This window comes from Oryctolagus cuniculus, chromosome 12, assembly GCF_964237555.1.
Source record: "Oryctolagus cuniculus chromosome 12, mOryCun1.1, whole genome shotgun sequence".
Lineage (NCBI taxonomy): Eukaryota > Metazoa > Chordata > Mammalia > Lagomorpha > Leporidae > Oryctolagus > Oryctolagus cuniculus.
In genome coordinates, this window is record NC_091443.1 from 9,791,988 (window position 1) to 9,806,157 (window position 14,170).

The 14,170-nt window shown below is 54.4% G+C and overlaps 1 protein-coding gene across 2 annotated transcripts in view; it reads right to left on the bottom strand.

Moving 5' to 3' along the window:
- Positions 1–2,098: 2,098 nt before the first annotated feature.
- Positions 2,099–14,170, bottom strand: part of CERS3 (ceramide synthase 3) — a 107,915-nt gene continuing 95,843 nt past the window's right edge. For both annotated transcript variants that reach the window (XM_070053524.1, XM_070053523.1), the window contains exon 12: positions 2,099–4,087. In XM_070053524.1, the coding sequence (XP_069909625.1) occupies positions 3,935–4,087 (153 nt within the window). In that variant the 3' untranslated portion in view covers positions 2,099–3,934. The remainder of the gene's footprint in view (positions 4,088–14,170) is intronic.

Below are 14,170 nucleotides of genomic sequence, written 5' to 3' on the forward strand. Positions count from 1 at the left end.
CCACACAGTCAAGTGATCCTTCAGATGAGACAGCGCCACACAAAAGCTGAGAGGATTCACCACCACGCCTGCCCTACCGATGTGCTCAGGACAAGGCTTTGGATGAAGAGAGAGATGCAGACCAGTACCAAGATACGAGAAGGCAGCAAACCCCGGAGACAGCCGGGCCCACGCCCAGGCACCTGCAGCCGACAAATCTGCAGGAGCAGGTGCTGCCAACACGGCGCCGGGCCCTGGATGTCCACATGCAGAGCCTCTCTCGCCCCACACACGTCGACTCAAACTGCAGGGGAGATCTAGCTATCCGACTGGACCTTGGACGTATGACAAGAAAACGGGGAGATTGTTCCGGACGTCATGGATCAGGCCACGAAACCAGAGGAAATATAAGGGAAAACACACTTAGGGGATTTCATCAAGCCGAAAAGTTTCTGCATAGCAAAGGAAACCATCGATAGATTGAAGAGACAAACTACAGAATGGGAGAGGGTGCTCACAAAGAATACATCTGGGCCGGCGCCGCAGCTCACTAGGCTAATCCTCTGCCTGCGGCGCCGGCACACCAGGTTCTAGTCCCAGTCAGGGCACCGGATTCTGTCCCGGTTGCCCCTCTTTGAGGCCAGCTCTCTGCTGTGGCCCGGGAGTGCAGTGGAGGATGGCCCAAGTGCTTGGGCCCTGCACCTGCATGGAAGACCAGGAGAAGCACCTGGCTCCTGGCTTCGGATCAGCACAGTGCCGGCCGCAGCAGCCATCTGGGGGGTGAACCAATGGAAGGAAGACCTTTCTCTCTGTCTCTCTCACTGTCTAACTCTGCCTGTTAAAAAAAAAATAAGAATACATCTGACAAAAGGCCAGTAACAAGAATATATAAGGTTCTTCACTCAACAGCACAGGCCCAAGTAATCCAATTTAGAAATGGGCAGTAGACCTGAACAGGCGTTTTTCAAAGGAAGACATACAAATGACGAACAGCTATGAAAAAAAAAAAATGCTCAACAAGACTGATCAAATACAACTATGGGAGCCATCGCCTCCCTCGGGTTACGGCTGCTGTTAGGAAGGCTGGCAGGGACCCTCACACACGGCTGGGGGACGCAGCAGGGAGGCCCTCGGGGATGAAACACAGACCCCCCATGACCCAGCAGGTCCACACTGCGTGGTTATACAGAGGCCGTGGGCACTCCCATGGCTCACACCAGGCGGGAAACACAAGCAACGTAGGTGTCCGTCAACTGATGAACACATGGAGAAAACCTGACTACCCAGCCATGGAAACAGGATGGAATCCGGTCACCTGAGACCAGACGGAGGTCCTTACGGTGGACGCCATCAGCCGGGCGGAGGGCCACAGGAGCCGTGTAGAATCTGAAAGTGCTGCTCTTATAGGAGCTGAGCCCAGGGACAGGAGGCTGGGAGGGCAGCGTGGGGGAGGGGGCTCCGCTGAGGACAGAGACATGCTGGTGCTCTGCAGGGGGGCTCGATGGTGGCAGCGTCACACGGAGGGGAGTACGTGACGTCAGATGTGTTTCACGTGTTCTTAAAGCTGGACGAGAGTATGTTGAACGTTTCCGCCAAAAAGGGTTCATGAGTGTCAGGACTCAGGCTGAACAGTGCCCGAAGCACGGGGGACCGGGCACTGCAGGAAGCCCCGTCCATGTGTGCAGTTCTTAGCTACCAGGTAGAAATCCAACACTCTTCCGTTTCTGCCCCCGGGGGGCACCAAGGCAGTGAGGGAGGCGGTGAGCGGGGCTCCCCGGGTCACGCTGATGGCCGCCAGGGGCCCTATGTCGGCCTTCCTCCTGCAGCCTGGCAGTGGAGACACGGAAGCTATGGCTGAGACCAGCGGGCCCGAGAGCCTGCCCTTTCCCACGACCTCCAGGGTCCCACGCAGGCCCGGGTGCCGTCCCCACCGTGTACAGTGAGAGGCTCCCGCCTGGCAGGCCTGGGCGAGCTGGCCAGGGCCCGCACTTCCCACCTGGCCCCTGGTGCACAAGGCCAGCACCCGAACACCCACACCTGACACCCGGCCTGTGCTACCCTGGGAGGCCCGCGTCGTCTCCCAGGAGGCAGCGTGCACTGATCAGTCGGACACTCTGGGTGCTGGATTCCATTTCAGTTTTATTCTAAGTCCTTGCCATTCCAATGACAGGGAGGCACTGTGGCTTGCTTTCTCCTGAACTCCTGGCACAGGCCTGAGCCCTTGTTTCCTGCGGAACGAGAGAATCCCTTCACGGCGAACCACACGAGCCCTCAAGGATGCTACAAAGACGCAGACCCCGCTCTCGGGGAGCAGCTGAGCGCGTCCGGCAGCAGCGGAGACGCTGGAACTGCAACGTGGGCTTCACCTTTGACATTCAAATGACAGTGACAGCTGGAAGACAGAGAAGCAGACACACCGCAGCTCACGGAGACAAGGTCTGTGGTGCAGACAAGACCAAAGGAAGTGTAGGGAAGAAACAGTCTAACTAGAAACACAAAATAAATGCCTTGGAGTGACCTTCTATGTAACAAGGATACAATGCCAACAACAACTCAACGGCCGCGCCGCGTGAACTTGACACTGTGTGCCGCGATCCCGCGTCTGGTGCCGTCCTCATGCAGTGTGCGTTCTGCGGGGAAAACCTGGTGGCTGCTTTTCTCTCCCCGAAAACTCCTCAGAAAGATAGTTCACTGGGAAAGGATCTGAAAAGGGTTTTCATTTGTTTTTCTGTTTGGCCTCAAGGTTTAAAAACATGTTTTTATTAAAAACAAAAACCAGAACCTCAGCCTCTTTTGCTGTGCACAGGGCCTGCCCTGCTCCAAGGCCCTGCAGCCTCCGGGGCGGGGCAGGCTCTCCAGTCTGGGGGCTCACCTCCCACAGGCTTGCATCCAACTCAGGCTTCTCAGCAAAGGAGCAAAAATACAAAACCTGACCCCAAACTCTGCACGGCTGCAGTGGGCGTGGGCAGACGCTGCGCCATCCATTCCTCCTCTACAGGCGAGGAACCGTGCCGGGGCAAGGCCAGAAGGGGCCAGAGCTGTGTTCAAGTGTCCCCCATGGCCCCCGCCCTGGCGGGGAGGGGGAGCCAGCAGCTGACCCCAGCCCTCACGCCCGCCCCGAGTCCTCGCTGCTGCCAGGGTTGCTGGGGGGGTCTGGATACGCAGGGCAGGCCCCTGGATGATGGGGCTCAGGGAGCCACCTGGGGGCCCCCCGGGAGGGGCACAGCAGCAGGGATGTGGCCCTCTTAGGGAGGACCAGAGCGAGGCGCCAGGAAAGCCGAGGAAGAGGGGCCACAGCTCCTTGGGGGCCGACAGGAACAGCAACGGCATAAAATGGAGAGCGCCTCCAGGTACTGGCATCTCTTGACGTCACCAGGCGCTGGCCTCTGCTCAGGGCTCCCTCCCCCCAGACCTGGCTGGGCCCCAGCACAACCAGGCTGGGGGCAGCACAGCAAGCACTTGGGCTTCTGCTATCCCATCGGAGCCCGGCCCCAGGCCTCTAGCCTGCACTGTGGGGGTGAAGCACCCTGAAAACCATCCCCTGGTGTGGACCTCTGCCGCTGTCCCACGCCACCTGCAGCTCCTTTCTGGGGGAAGAGCCGTGCTTGTGGGTTTAGTCAGCACTTGTCGGACTGTGCAAGGCGTGTGGTGACAGGGCGCCCCGCGAGGTGAGCTCCGGAAGGTCACGCTCTCGCTGCAGGAAGGGAGGTGACCACAGCCAGGACGGCCCTGGAGAGACCCGTGAAGCCCTGAGCAGTCTGCGCGAACACCCGTGGGCACCCATGGGCACCCACAGGCATGCTTCCATGTAACATTTTCCTAACACAAGTGAACATTGCTACACACATCTCAGGCAGGTTGGGAAGGGGGAGGGCAGAACCCGGGGTCTCGGTCGGGGCTCCGGGCCACCACAGTCCTCGCAGCACCTGTGCAGGGCCAGCACGTGGGCTGCGGGCTAGCGGCCGTGCTGGCCATTCGGAACCAGATGCCTGTTGGCCCCAAGGCCATTCTTCAGAGAGTCTCTCTCCTTGCTTTTGGAAGCCTCTTCCTCTTTTTCCTCTTCCTCTTCCTCCTCGTCCTCATCCTCGCTCCTCACATCCTGGATTTCCTAGACAAAGGAAACAAGGGTGGTCAGGAACCATCTCCCAGGAGGCTGTTTGTTTAACAATCCTTTATTTGAAAGGCAGAGTTAGAGAAAGAGAGAAAGGGAGAGGTCTTCCATCCCCTGGTTCACTCCCCAAGTGGCAGCAACGGCAGGAGCTGTGCCGATCTGAAGCCAGGAGCCAGGAGCTTTTTCCAGGTCTCCCACATGGGTGCAGGGGCCGAAGGACTTGGGCCATCTTCCACTGTTTTTCCAGGTCATAGCAGAGAGCTGGATCGGAAGAGGAGCAGCTGGGACTTGAACCAGCGTCCCAGTGGGATTCCAGCACCACAGGCTAGAGCTTTACCCACTACGCCACAGCCAGTCCCTCACAGGAGGTCTTGAAGAGCAAACCCAGCATCCAAACAACCAGGCGCTCACCAGCCAGCCCATGTCATTAGTCATAAAACAAACTAAAGGACTGAGATTACACAGAGTGTATTTCCAAACCACAAGGTAATTAAGCTAGAAACTGGTATCAAAAAGTCAGTTAGGAAAATCTCAAAGCACTTAGGAATTAAACAACACCCTCCGAAATAACCAGTGGGTTACAGAGTGAGACTTAAAGAATCTTAGAAAACACCTTTAACTAACTGAGAATGAAAACAACAATCAGGACTGCAGTGCAGTTAGAACGGTGCTGTACAGGAAACACTGCACTCGATGTTTCCATCAGCAAAGGAGAAAGCTTTCAGACAGCCTGAGTTTCAACCGTAAGAAACTAAGAAAGAGGAGATCAGCAAAATGAACTCAAAGCAAACAAAAGGAAGGAAATAATACAGGTAAAAGAAATGAAACTAAAAACAGAAAAACAGCAGGGAAAAGCAAAACCAAAACAGCTAAGACTTAGAAGGACTGCCAACACGGCCGGGGCCGGCACTGTGGCCTATGGGTACAGCTGCCACCTGCAACACCAGCGTCCAGTATGGGTGCTGGTTCCAGTCCCGGCTGCTCCACTTCTGATCCACTTCCCTGCTAATGTGCCTGGGAAAGCAGTGGAAGATCGCACAAGTCCTTGGGCCCCTGCACCCACAGCCACAGCCACAGCCACAGCCACAGCCACAGCCACGCGGGAGACCTGGAGGAAGCTCCTTGCTTCCGGCCCCACCTGGCCCAGCCCAGGCCGTTGTGACCACCTGGAGAGTGAACCAGCGGAGGGAAGACCTTTCTCCTTTTCTGCCCACAGCTCTGCCTTTCAAATAAATAAATAAATCTTTAGAAAAAAGAAAGAGAAAAAGAAAGCAAACATGGTGTGACCAGTAACGTCTGGGAAGTAAAACAGCACTTGTTTGCTGGTCCGATTGCCGGGAGGTTTCGCGCTGGCTGATCCGCATGCTTCCTAGCGGCCTTACGCAAGTGGTCCTTCAAGTCCCTAACACCGAGCTGGATGCTTCTCCTCTGGGGCTTGTTACAGCAGTTTTCCAGGGCAGTCTCCTTGAAGGGCACCGGGCCCCTGAAGCAGGGAGCCGGGGCTTACAGAGCAGCCCTCACTGTGGAAGCCAGTGGCTGGTGTGAGTTATCACGGCAAATCCGAGAGCTCAGCCAGCTCACGGCGCCTCCGGCCAGCCAGCTTAGAACAGACGAGAGCAGCGATGGCAGAGGGACGCGGTTTCCTCCCACATCATCTTTCAAGATGACATCTATAACCACACCCCTTACTTTCTCCTTCTGAGACCTGCAGGCTAAACCCGCCCACCTCCCCCGCGTCTCGGGGCTCCTGCCATCAAACAACTCCCGGGGTGGGCACGCAGACGCGGCTTGGGAAGAAACAGCGTGCACACCGCCTGCTCCATCACTGATCCACACATCCTGGGGTCCTCTGGGTGTTCTCCCCATCAACACAGAAATGGTCTCAAAGCCAACGCACCTCACCACACACACCAAGAATGAACTTGAACGTGGCACCTCCCCAGTGAGGAGGCACCAGAGACAGGTGAGCCTTGTGCCCTGCGCTGAGCCCCCTCCTGTGGACGATGCCTCCCGGGCAGGGGCCCCATCGGCTGGCGCTTCCTTCCTCGGTCACTGCCCCTCAGTGGAGTTTTGTGGGGAATAAGAGGAAGCCCGAATCAGAACTAAGAACCTCATCTCTGCAGGCAGGAAGACGGGCTACAATCCACACAGTCTCCCGGGACGTGCAGAGCTGCCTCAGCACAACCTGGAGGCTGCCCCCACTCCCCGGCCCCAGCCCCTCGCCCACACCCCCACCTCTGGGGGCTTTGCAACTGTATGGCATCCTCATGATCCCGCATGTCGGAGACCAGTACTGACGCCCACATGTCCCACTGGACACGCGTGCAGGTGAAAACCCCGCTCAGAGCTGCCCAAGCCTAGAAGCCAATTCCACTTGACACTCGAGCACAGCGACTTTGCGTGGCCCTCCCTATCTGTGCAGCCCGCCAACCACCAACTGGAAATACTCTGGTAAAACACTGTGTCTGTGCTGAATGGGTACAGGCCTCTGCTTGTCACCTCCTAAACAATTTGTACCATAGTCACACGTATCCAGTATCGCAAGTAACCTGGAGACGGTTTCAAGCCCACAGAGGCAAAGTGCAGGCTCTACGCAAACACCTCGCCACCTGACAGGAGGGACTGCGGCGTCCACAGATCCTGATGCCCTGTGGAGTCCTGGAGCCCGCCCCCTCACAGACCAAGGGATGCTTGGATTCGGGGTTCCCCAGGAAGACAGCTGCATACAGGGTCAAGGGAAGGCGACCTCATTTTGCTTGGAACTTCACAGCTCCATGGTGAGTCTACACACACAAGAGCACAAACACTGGTGCCCTCATCAGGCTGTTCAGCGTAATCACGCACACGTGTTACCCAGGAAACGCATCTTTTAGCAGAGCTGTCTTTCTCCTTTTCCATTTTAGGACACTGGGGCATTGTATTACTGTTTGAAATGATGGTTACAGGCAAACTACATGATGTAGACATGCCCTCACAGGCTGGCAAAGGGGTATGGGGCTGACAAGATTAAGAACCCTGGCCCAGGACACGACTCCAGCTGGAACGGGCCCCATGTGTGAGATGGATGTACAGGGTGGGCTGCATGTTAGGCAAACAATATAAAGAATTTGCATGTTATTCAAGTAATAGTCAAATCTCATTTTATATTCAATCTTATAATAAATTTATAATAGGATTTCCTGTCATTTTCAAGACAATGTTAATGGCAATGACACTTAAGGGGCTTACTGAACCCAAGGCATGGCTAGACTAAGCAGCTAGTGTGGACAGTAAAAACCCCTCCTCACAACCACAGGATACTGGAACTGCTCCCCCCAGAAAGGAGTTCAGTAAATCCCGCAAGGCCAACGCCACGCGAGGCAGCCAGCGGAAAACGCAGGCCCTGGGCTCCGGAGCTGCGGTGCCCTGCAGAGCCCTGTGGGCAGCTGCACACCCGCGGAGGGCCAGGGCACGGGCAGGCGGCTGACCCGGGGCGCTCTGAGGCCAGCTTTGACAAGAAAGCGTCTTTCTGTCTCCTCTCCCTGAGCCCAGCACCCACTGTCTCACGGCACATCCTCACTCCACGCTGACCTTGCCCTTGAAGCCCTCAGGATGGGTCTGCATGCGGAACACTGGAAACTTTCCCTTGTTGATGGTTTTCCCCAGGTGAGACAAACACTGGCATGCCCCACACCACTCCACTCAAAGACGATGGCTGAGATCTGCGAGGCCAATTTGGCAACCTCTGAATAATGCTTCAACCCACAGTTTGCAAACCACTGGCTGAGCAATGCTGGAAGAATGAGGCTTTTCTAATCATCTGGTATCAGAAAAGCTGAAGAAAAGATGTAGACCACAACCGATACTCAGCAAAAACACTTCAAACTGCCAATCCCATCCAGCCATTAGAGCACCTAATGGAAGTCAGAACAGAGTCGCGTCGGCTCCAGGGGGAGCGAGAACTGGACGCAGACGCGGGGCTTCCGGGACCCGCCTGTCCGCGCCCGGCCGGCCAGGACTGCTTGCACAGGCAGCCGAGCCCTTCCCTCTCGTTTGCTGCTCTTGGCTCACCAGCGCCCCGTGCTGGGCGCGGTCCCCAGGCTGTTAGAACTTAGCACGGTGCAGGCTGCCGGCCCTGAACCTTTCAACAGATCACTAAAGGCCCAAGGAGATGCACGCGTGACCGAGGATGCGGAACCACGGCTGCACTGCACAGTGGACCGGGCCCCAGCGCCGCAGTGTGCGGGGCACGCCTGCGCGTTCTCTGCCGGGCCGGCACAGCGCTCCTCCGGTAACTGCAGGGAACTTTCGGCAACTGGCAGTGTCCAGCTAGCTTTCCCACACGCGGCCGAGGCTCTCCAGAGCAGGGTGTGAAAGGCATCGCTGACGCCACAGCTAGGAGTGCACGAGTAGAATTTGGTCTCTGCCCCCAGCACCTCCTTTGGTTACACAAAAGGGTGGTAAAGCTAGGAGGAGCAGCTTACTGGCTTGGTGGAGACTTTGTTCCCAGTCCTAACAGGAGCTTTGGCGCTCCCCGTCCCTGGCCAGCACAGGGGGAACCTGCGTTCAGGGCACTCACTGTGAGGGGATCACCCTGTATGCCAGGGGAAACAGAAACCCCGCAAGTGAACTCCCCCTGATTACAGTCATGCTGAAGTTCAAACCTGTCCTTGGGAGGGCGTGTCCTGGCGCAGAGGCACAGAGATGGAAGCCCCACTCCTCCCAGGAACCACAGGCTCCCTAAAGATGAGGGCAGACTTCAGCTTCTGCTCAGGCTCCAGGAGAAAGGACTGGAGCAGGGCTAATGCTTGTGGGGTGATTTCCATTCCCGGACAATAAGTGGTGCTGAGCACAGGACGGGTGCTTAATGGCCAAGGGAAGTCCTCTTAGGAAAAACGTCCACTCACACTCTTCACCCACTTTTGAACTGGGCTGTCTGGGTCTTCTCGCTGCTGTTGGGTTTTAGGAGGCCTTAGTGTATTCTGTCCACTAGTCACTACTGGGTACCTGACTTGCAAACATCTCCCCTCATTCTGTGGGTTGCCCCCAAGTTATTATTTCTCATTAAATTCAATTCACCAATTTCTTCTATTGTTGCCTGTGTCTTTGGTGTCACAGTCACGAACATCATTGCCAAGTCCAGGACTCGAACCAGTGCGCACCTGGGATGCTGGTGGCACTGCAGGTGGCAGCTTTACCTGCTATGACACAGAGGGGACCCCTGTTCTCCTTTTACAAAACTATTTTGGCTGTTTACAGGGCCTACAGTCTTTTAAGTCTGTGAAGTTTGCACCTAAGTTGCTTAAAATAGAACCTTAGGAGCCGACGCTGTGGCGTAGAGGGCTAAACCTCCGCCAGCAGCACCAGCATCCAATATGGGCATCAGTTTGAGTCCCGGCTGCTCCACTTCCGGTCCAGCTCTCTGCTATGGCCTGGGAAAGCAGTAGAAGATGGCCTAGGTTCTTGGGCCCCTGCACCCATGTGGGAGACCCAGAAGAAGTTCCTGGCTCCTGGTTTCAGATCGGCCCAGCTCCAGCCGTTGCAGCCATTTAGGGAATGAACCAGTAGAAGAAAGACCTCTCTCTCTCTCTTTCCCTCCCTCTCTCTGTCTGTAACTCAAATAAATAAATAAAATCTTTAAAAAAAAAAAGCCATGGGACCTTAACGTGGATTTATTTTGGTTCCCTGACTCACAGAACAGACCTCACCGTTGTGACTGGTCTATGTATACAGGACACTACCTCTGAATTCCAGAGTCAGACACACTGTGGCTCAGCCATGCAGTACAGACTATGCTCTATTTTAAATCATGAAGCAACAAAGTAGAATCTATAATTAAATCATAATTTGATTAACGTTTTAAATATAATTTGCTTAAAGTATTATTAAATTACAATTTGTAATTTATTTATAAGTCCTTAAGACATTGTTCACTGAGCTAACACTCCGAGCTTTTAGGGGAAAAGTAGGTTTTCAGGCCAGAGGGCCTCTGGGGGCATGTGAGCCAGCACGTCCACCTCCCTGTGGGGTCAGCGCTCAGGCCTGGGCCCGCCAGCCGAGCGGCCCCCGTGGCCCGGAGGCCCCACACTGCGTGGCCCGGGATGAGCTGCGCGTTTCGTTCACACTCCCCAGCTTCCCCACAACAAGTAAACACCACAGAAGACTGCAGGGATCACCAAACAGTGATGTGATTACGCCAACACAAGGGCTTGGGGACTAATGCTGCTAAAATGACAGCCTTCTCCTGACTGTTGCATTCTGCATCCTGCAGAAACCTGGCTTTAGTTTCTAACTGGCCTGAAAGTTCCAGAACCCAACTGGACAAAGAGATGCAAAACCACTGTGAAACAGAAGTTCAGAGTTTAAATAAAGCAGCTTTTATGACATAACCATGGCAAAACAGACGACTAAGTCCAGCAATTTTGCATTAAAATTGAAATGCTAAAGCTTGTTTCAAATGTTAGTATCTAGGACACTTGAGGCACCCAAAGAACTCAAAGCAGCATTAAGAAGGGAGGAAAAAAACTGCGATAGAAAAACAGGGCAAGGATACAAAGAGGTAGTTCCCAGGAGAGGCCACACAGGTGACGAAGGAAGTACTGAGGCTCCAGCTCACTCACCAGGAAAACGCAAACTCTAACAGCTGAGACGAGATCCCACGTCCACTAAACTAGCGAACACTGAAAACACTGACAGTCCCTGAAGCTGGTGAGACTGTGCAGAGTCCCTCACAGGCTGGGTCTGAAAAACCGTGTGCAAGGCCACACCCACGCTCAGCCTGAGCAGTCGGGCAAGGGAGAAAACCAGAGCAGTCACATGCACCCCACGTGCCACGTAGGTGGAGGTCAGCACTGTACATGCTCCCATGTTTGTGTCTGTGCATAAACATAACATGGGGCCAGCACTGCGGTGGAGCAGGTCAAGCCGCCACGTGTGATGCCAGCATCCCATATGGGCACCAGTTCCAGTCCTGGCTGCTCCACTTCTGAACCAGTTCCTTGCTGATGCACCTAGGGAAAGCAGTGGCAGATGACCCAAGTGCTGGGGCCCCTGTACCCACATGGGAGACCTGGATGAAGCTCCTGGCGTCAGCCTGGCCCCGCCCTGGCTGTTGTGGCTACTTGGGGAATGAACCAGTGGATAGATGATCTCCTTCTAGGTTTCAAAATCAATCAATAACTCTTCAAACAAACATATAAACACAGAGGCATGGGTGGGAGGGTACCAGCTTCAGGAGGGCAGTGGTCCCTGCAGAGGGAGAGGGGAGGCGGGAAGAGCTGGAGCACACAGGGCCACACCACCTCTCCTCTCTAAGGCGTCTTAGGTGCCTTCATGTGCGCACAGCAGGCACTCAGGATGCGTGAGCGATGAACGGATCTCTAGCCCAGCAAGAATAAAATACCAGCTCAACACGACTTCTCCCCCCTTGCAAACTCGAATGCACAGCTGCTGGGCAGTCTGCCCTCTGCCGTCTCACCGTCGCATCAGACTCCGGCCTCCCCCCCCCCCCCCGCCCTGGTCTGATTTCAGTACATGATTCTGCCATCCATGCAGCTGCTCCTGACGGCAGCCCAGACACCATCCTCGATTCCCGCCTTCCCTTCCTGTTTCAGTTCCCTGCCTAGGCCACCAGACCCTGTTCAGCGGCGGCCAATTCTGTCAGATCTCTGCGGCCGGGACCCAGGGTCTGGGCTGGCAGCACCTGTCAAACCCACACTGCCTCACAAACTATTTCTGGAGTCCCCGTGCATTGACGCTGTGCGAGGTTTCTGCCCTCAAAGAGCCAAACCCTAAGGAATAAAATAAGAAACATACGCAGCCCGGCACCACCTAGCAATGTTTCAGTCTGCAACGGACTGCACCTAAAACAGTGGCCCCATAAGACGACACTGGAGCGGAGACATTCCCATCACCTAGAGACATCGTAGGGGTCACGGCATCAGAGCTCAGCACGTTACTCACATGTGTGGGGTGGGGGGGCTGGGGAATCAGATCTCCAGTTCAGCACACATGACCATGGAGAGAATGTGACATTGATAACAGCCAAGGACTATGGCACTGGTCTATCTTTACCATACCAAACTTTGTTAATTTAGGGTTGTCATTAAGAAAGGCTGCCGTGGGACAGCATGCTAAGTGATGCCGGCAGCAGCAAGCGGGCACGCCGGGTGCCTGTCCTGCCCTATCCACGTTTGGGCAGCACAGGCTACGATGCTCCACATACTGCGATGTGAAGCAATGCATCACTACGTGTGTATCTTTACCAACTACACAGCATTTGCCTGTTCACGAAGGTAAGGACTTGGCCCTGCTCGGTATGTCCCCAACATGACTGCAGGGATAACCAAACAAAATAAACCTTGACAAAGAGAAAACACAATGTGCATTTCAAGTCAGTGCGAAGTCTGCCCACAGCACCTCCACGGACCCTCGGGGAGGACAGCTGCGCCAGTGGCCCCATAAACCCCCAGCCCGGGGTGTTGAGATGTTGTAACTGAAGTCGGTGCCCTGAGTCTGCGGGTGCGCAGCCCCGTGGAAAGCCCAGGAGGCTGTGAATGACTCATAATGTCCCCCTGCTTTCTGAATGACTCCACGTCTAAATCCACCACTGGCAATGCAACAAAGAGCAATATAATAAGCATTTTATGTTGTTTTGAAAGCAAACTTTTAGCTTTAACTGTATGGGGAAAAAGTACACTCGAAGCACTCAACTTTCTAAACTCCTAGCAAATCGCATCCCTTGTGCTGTATCAGCTCTGAGTACCCAAGTCCACAAGGTCACAGAAAGAACAAAGACTGCTCCTCCCCCACCCCTCCAGGGCAGCGGCCTTGCATTTGAGTTGGCTCCCGGGAGGGAGGGCTGGCTGCACCCAGGCCTTTCCGCTCAGCAATCTGCAACAGGATTCCCTGCACACTTCAGCATGCAGGTGACCACCTGAGGTTCTTGACTTCTCATTTGGTCATTTCCCCGTGTCTAGGGGTACCTGGGCCCATGGTCAGAGCTCAGCCTGTTAGCAAGGATGCTTGCTGCCCCCAAACCTGCCACGGACGGCCGCTCTCTGCTGGAAGAAGAAAGGGAAAGCAAGGGGTCACCTAAGGCTCTTTCAGGTCCTGAAATTCCACGACCTCAGTGCTCTGCCCTTCCTTAGTCTCCATATTTCATGAGCGAATTTTCAGGCCAGAAAAGCAGTACACGTATGTGTAAAATTACACGTATGTCTCACTCCATACAATAAAAGATTCTTTGAAAATAATTAGTAAGTCATTTTGTGAAATAAATCATGTTTTCAATTTTCCAGGGAAATGTACTATTTAAGGAATTCTGTTTCTCTGCAAGGAAAGAATTCCAATGTGCTGATTTCAAAGTCTGAATTTTCATTTATAAGGCTGTGTGCGTGTGCGTGTGTGTGTGTGTGCGTGTGCCCAGAACACCTATGCGACATACAAGTCTGCTACTCCTGTCACCGTGTACAAGATGGGAGTGCCTGCTGAGGTCCCGTCCACGAGGTTCACCAGCCACTTGGGCTGCTTGGCAGGCAAACCCTCGCCAGCTGAGGGACCGCCGTGGCCCCTGCCCGGTGGTGGAGAGGACACAGCCTGTTTGTTCTGCTTAATCTTGTGGCTCTCAACCCAGGATGCAAACTGAAATCACTTATACGGGGGGAAGGAGGAAGACTGCCAAAAATTCCAACGTCTGGGTCCTCCCCCGCGGATTTTGATTTAATTGGTCTGACTTGGGGCCAGGCCAGAGTATTTTCTGTTCAAGCTCCACAGGCCATTCGCATGGGCTGAGATCGACATAACCAGCACGTAACAGGAAGGCCTAAAGTAAAAGGCTGAGTTTCTGGTTCAAATATGTATTAGGCAAAATAATAATGGCATTTTTATGAAACAGTTTAAATAAAATAGCCCTGAATTCCTTTAATAGGCCTTTTAAACAAAAGAAACATTTAAGCACCTGTCACCAAATGCCATTCTTTCCCAAACAAAAGACTCAAATGGTAACCGGATCAAGCAAAAGGCAGTTTAAAAAGGAGGACTGTGACTTCCAACAAGAGCCAGTCCTGAGCACCACCAGCCACTTCCCCGCTCCCGGAATGG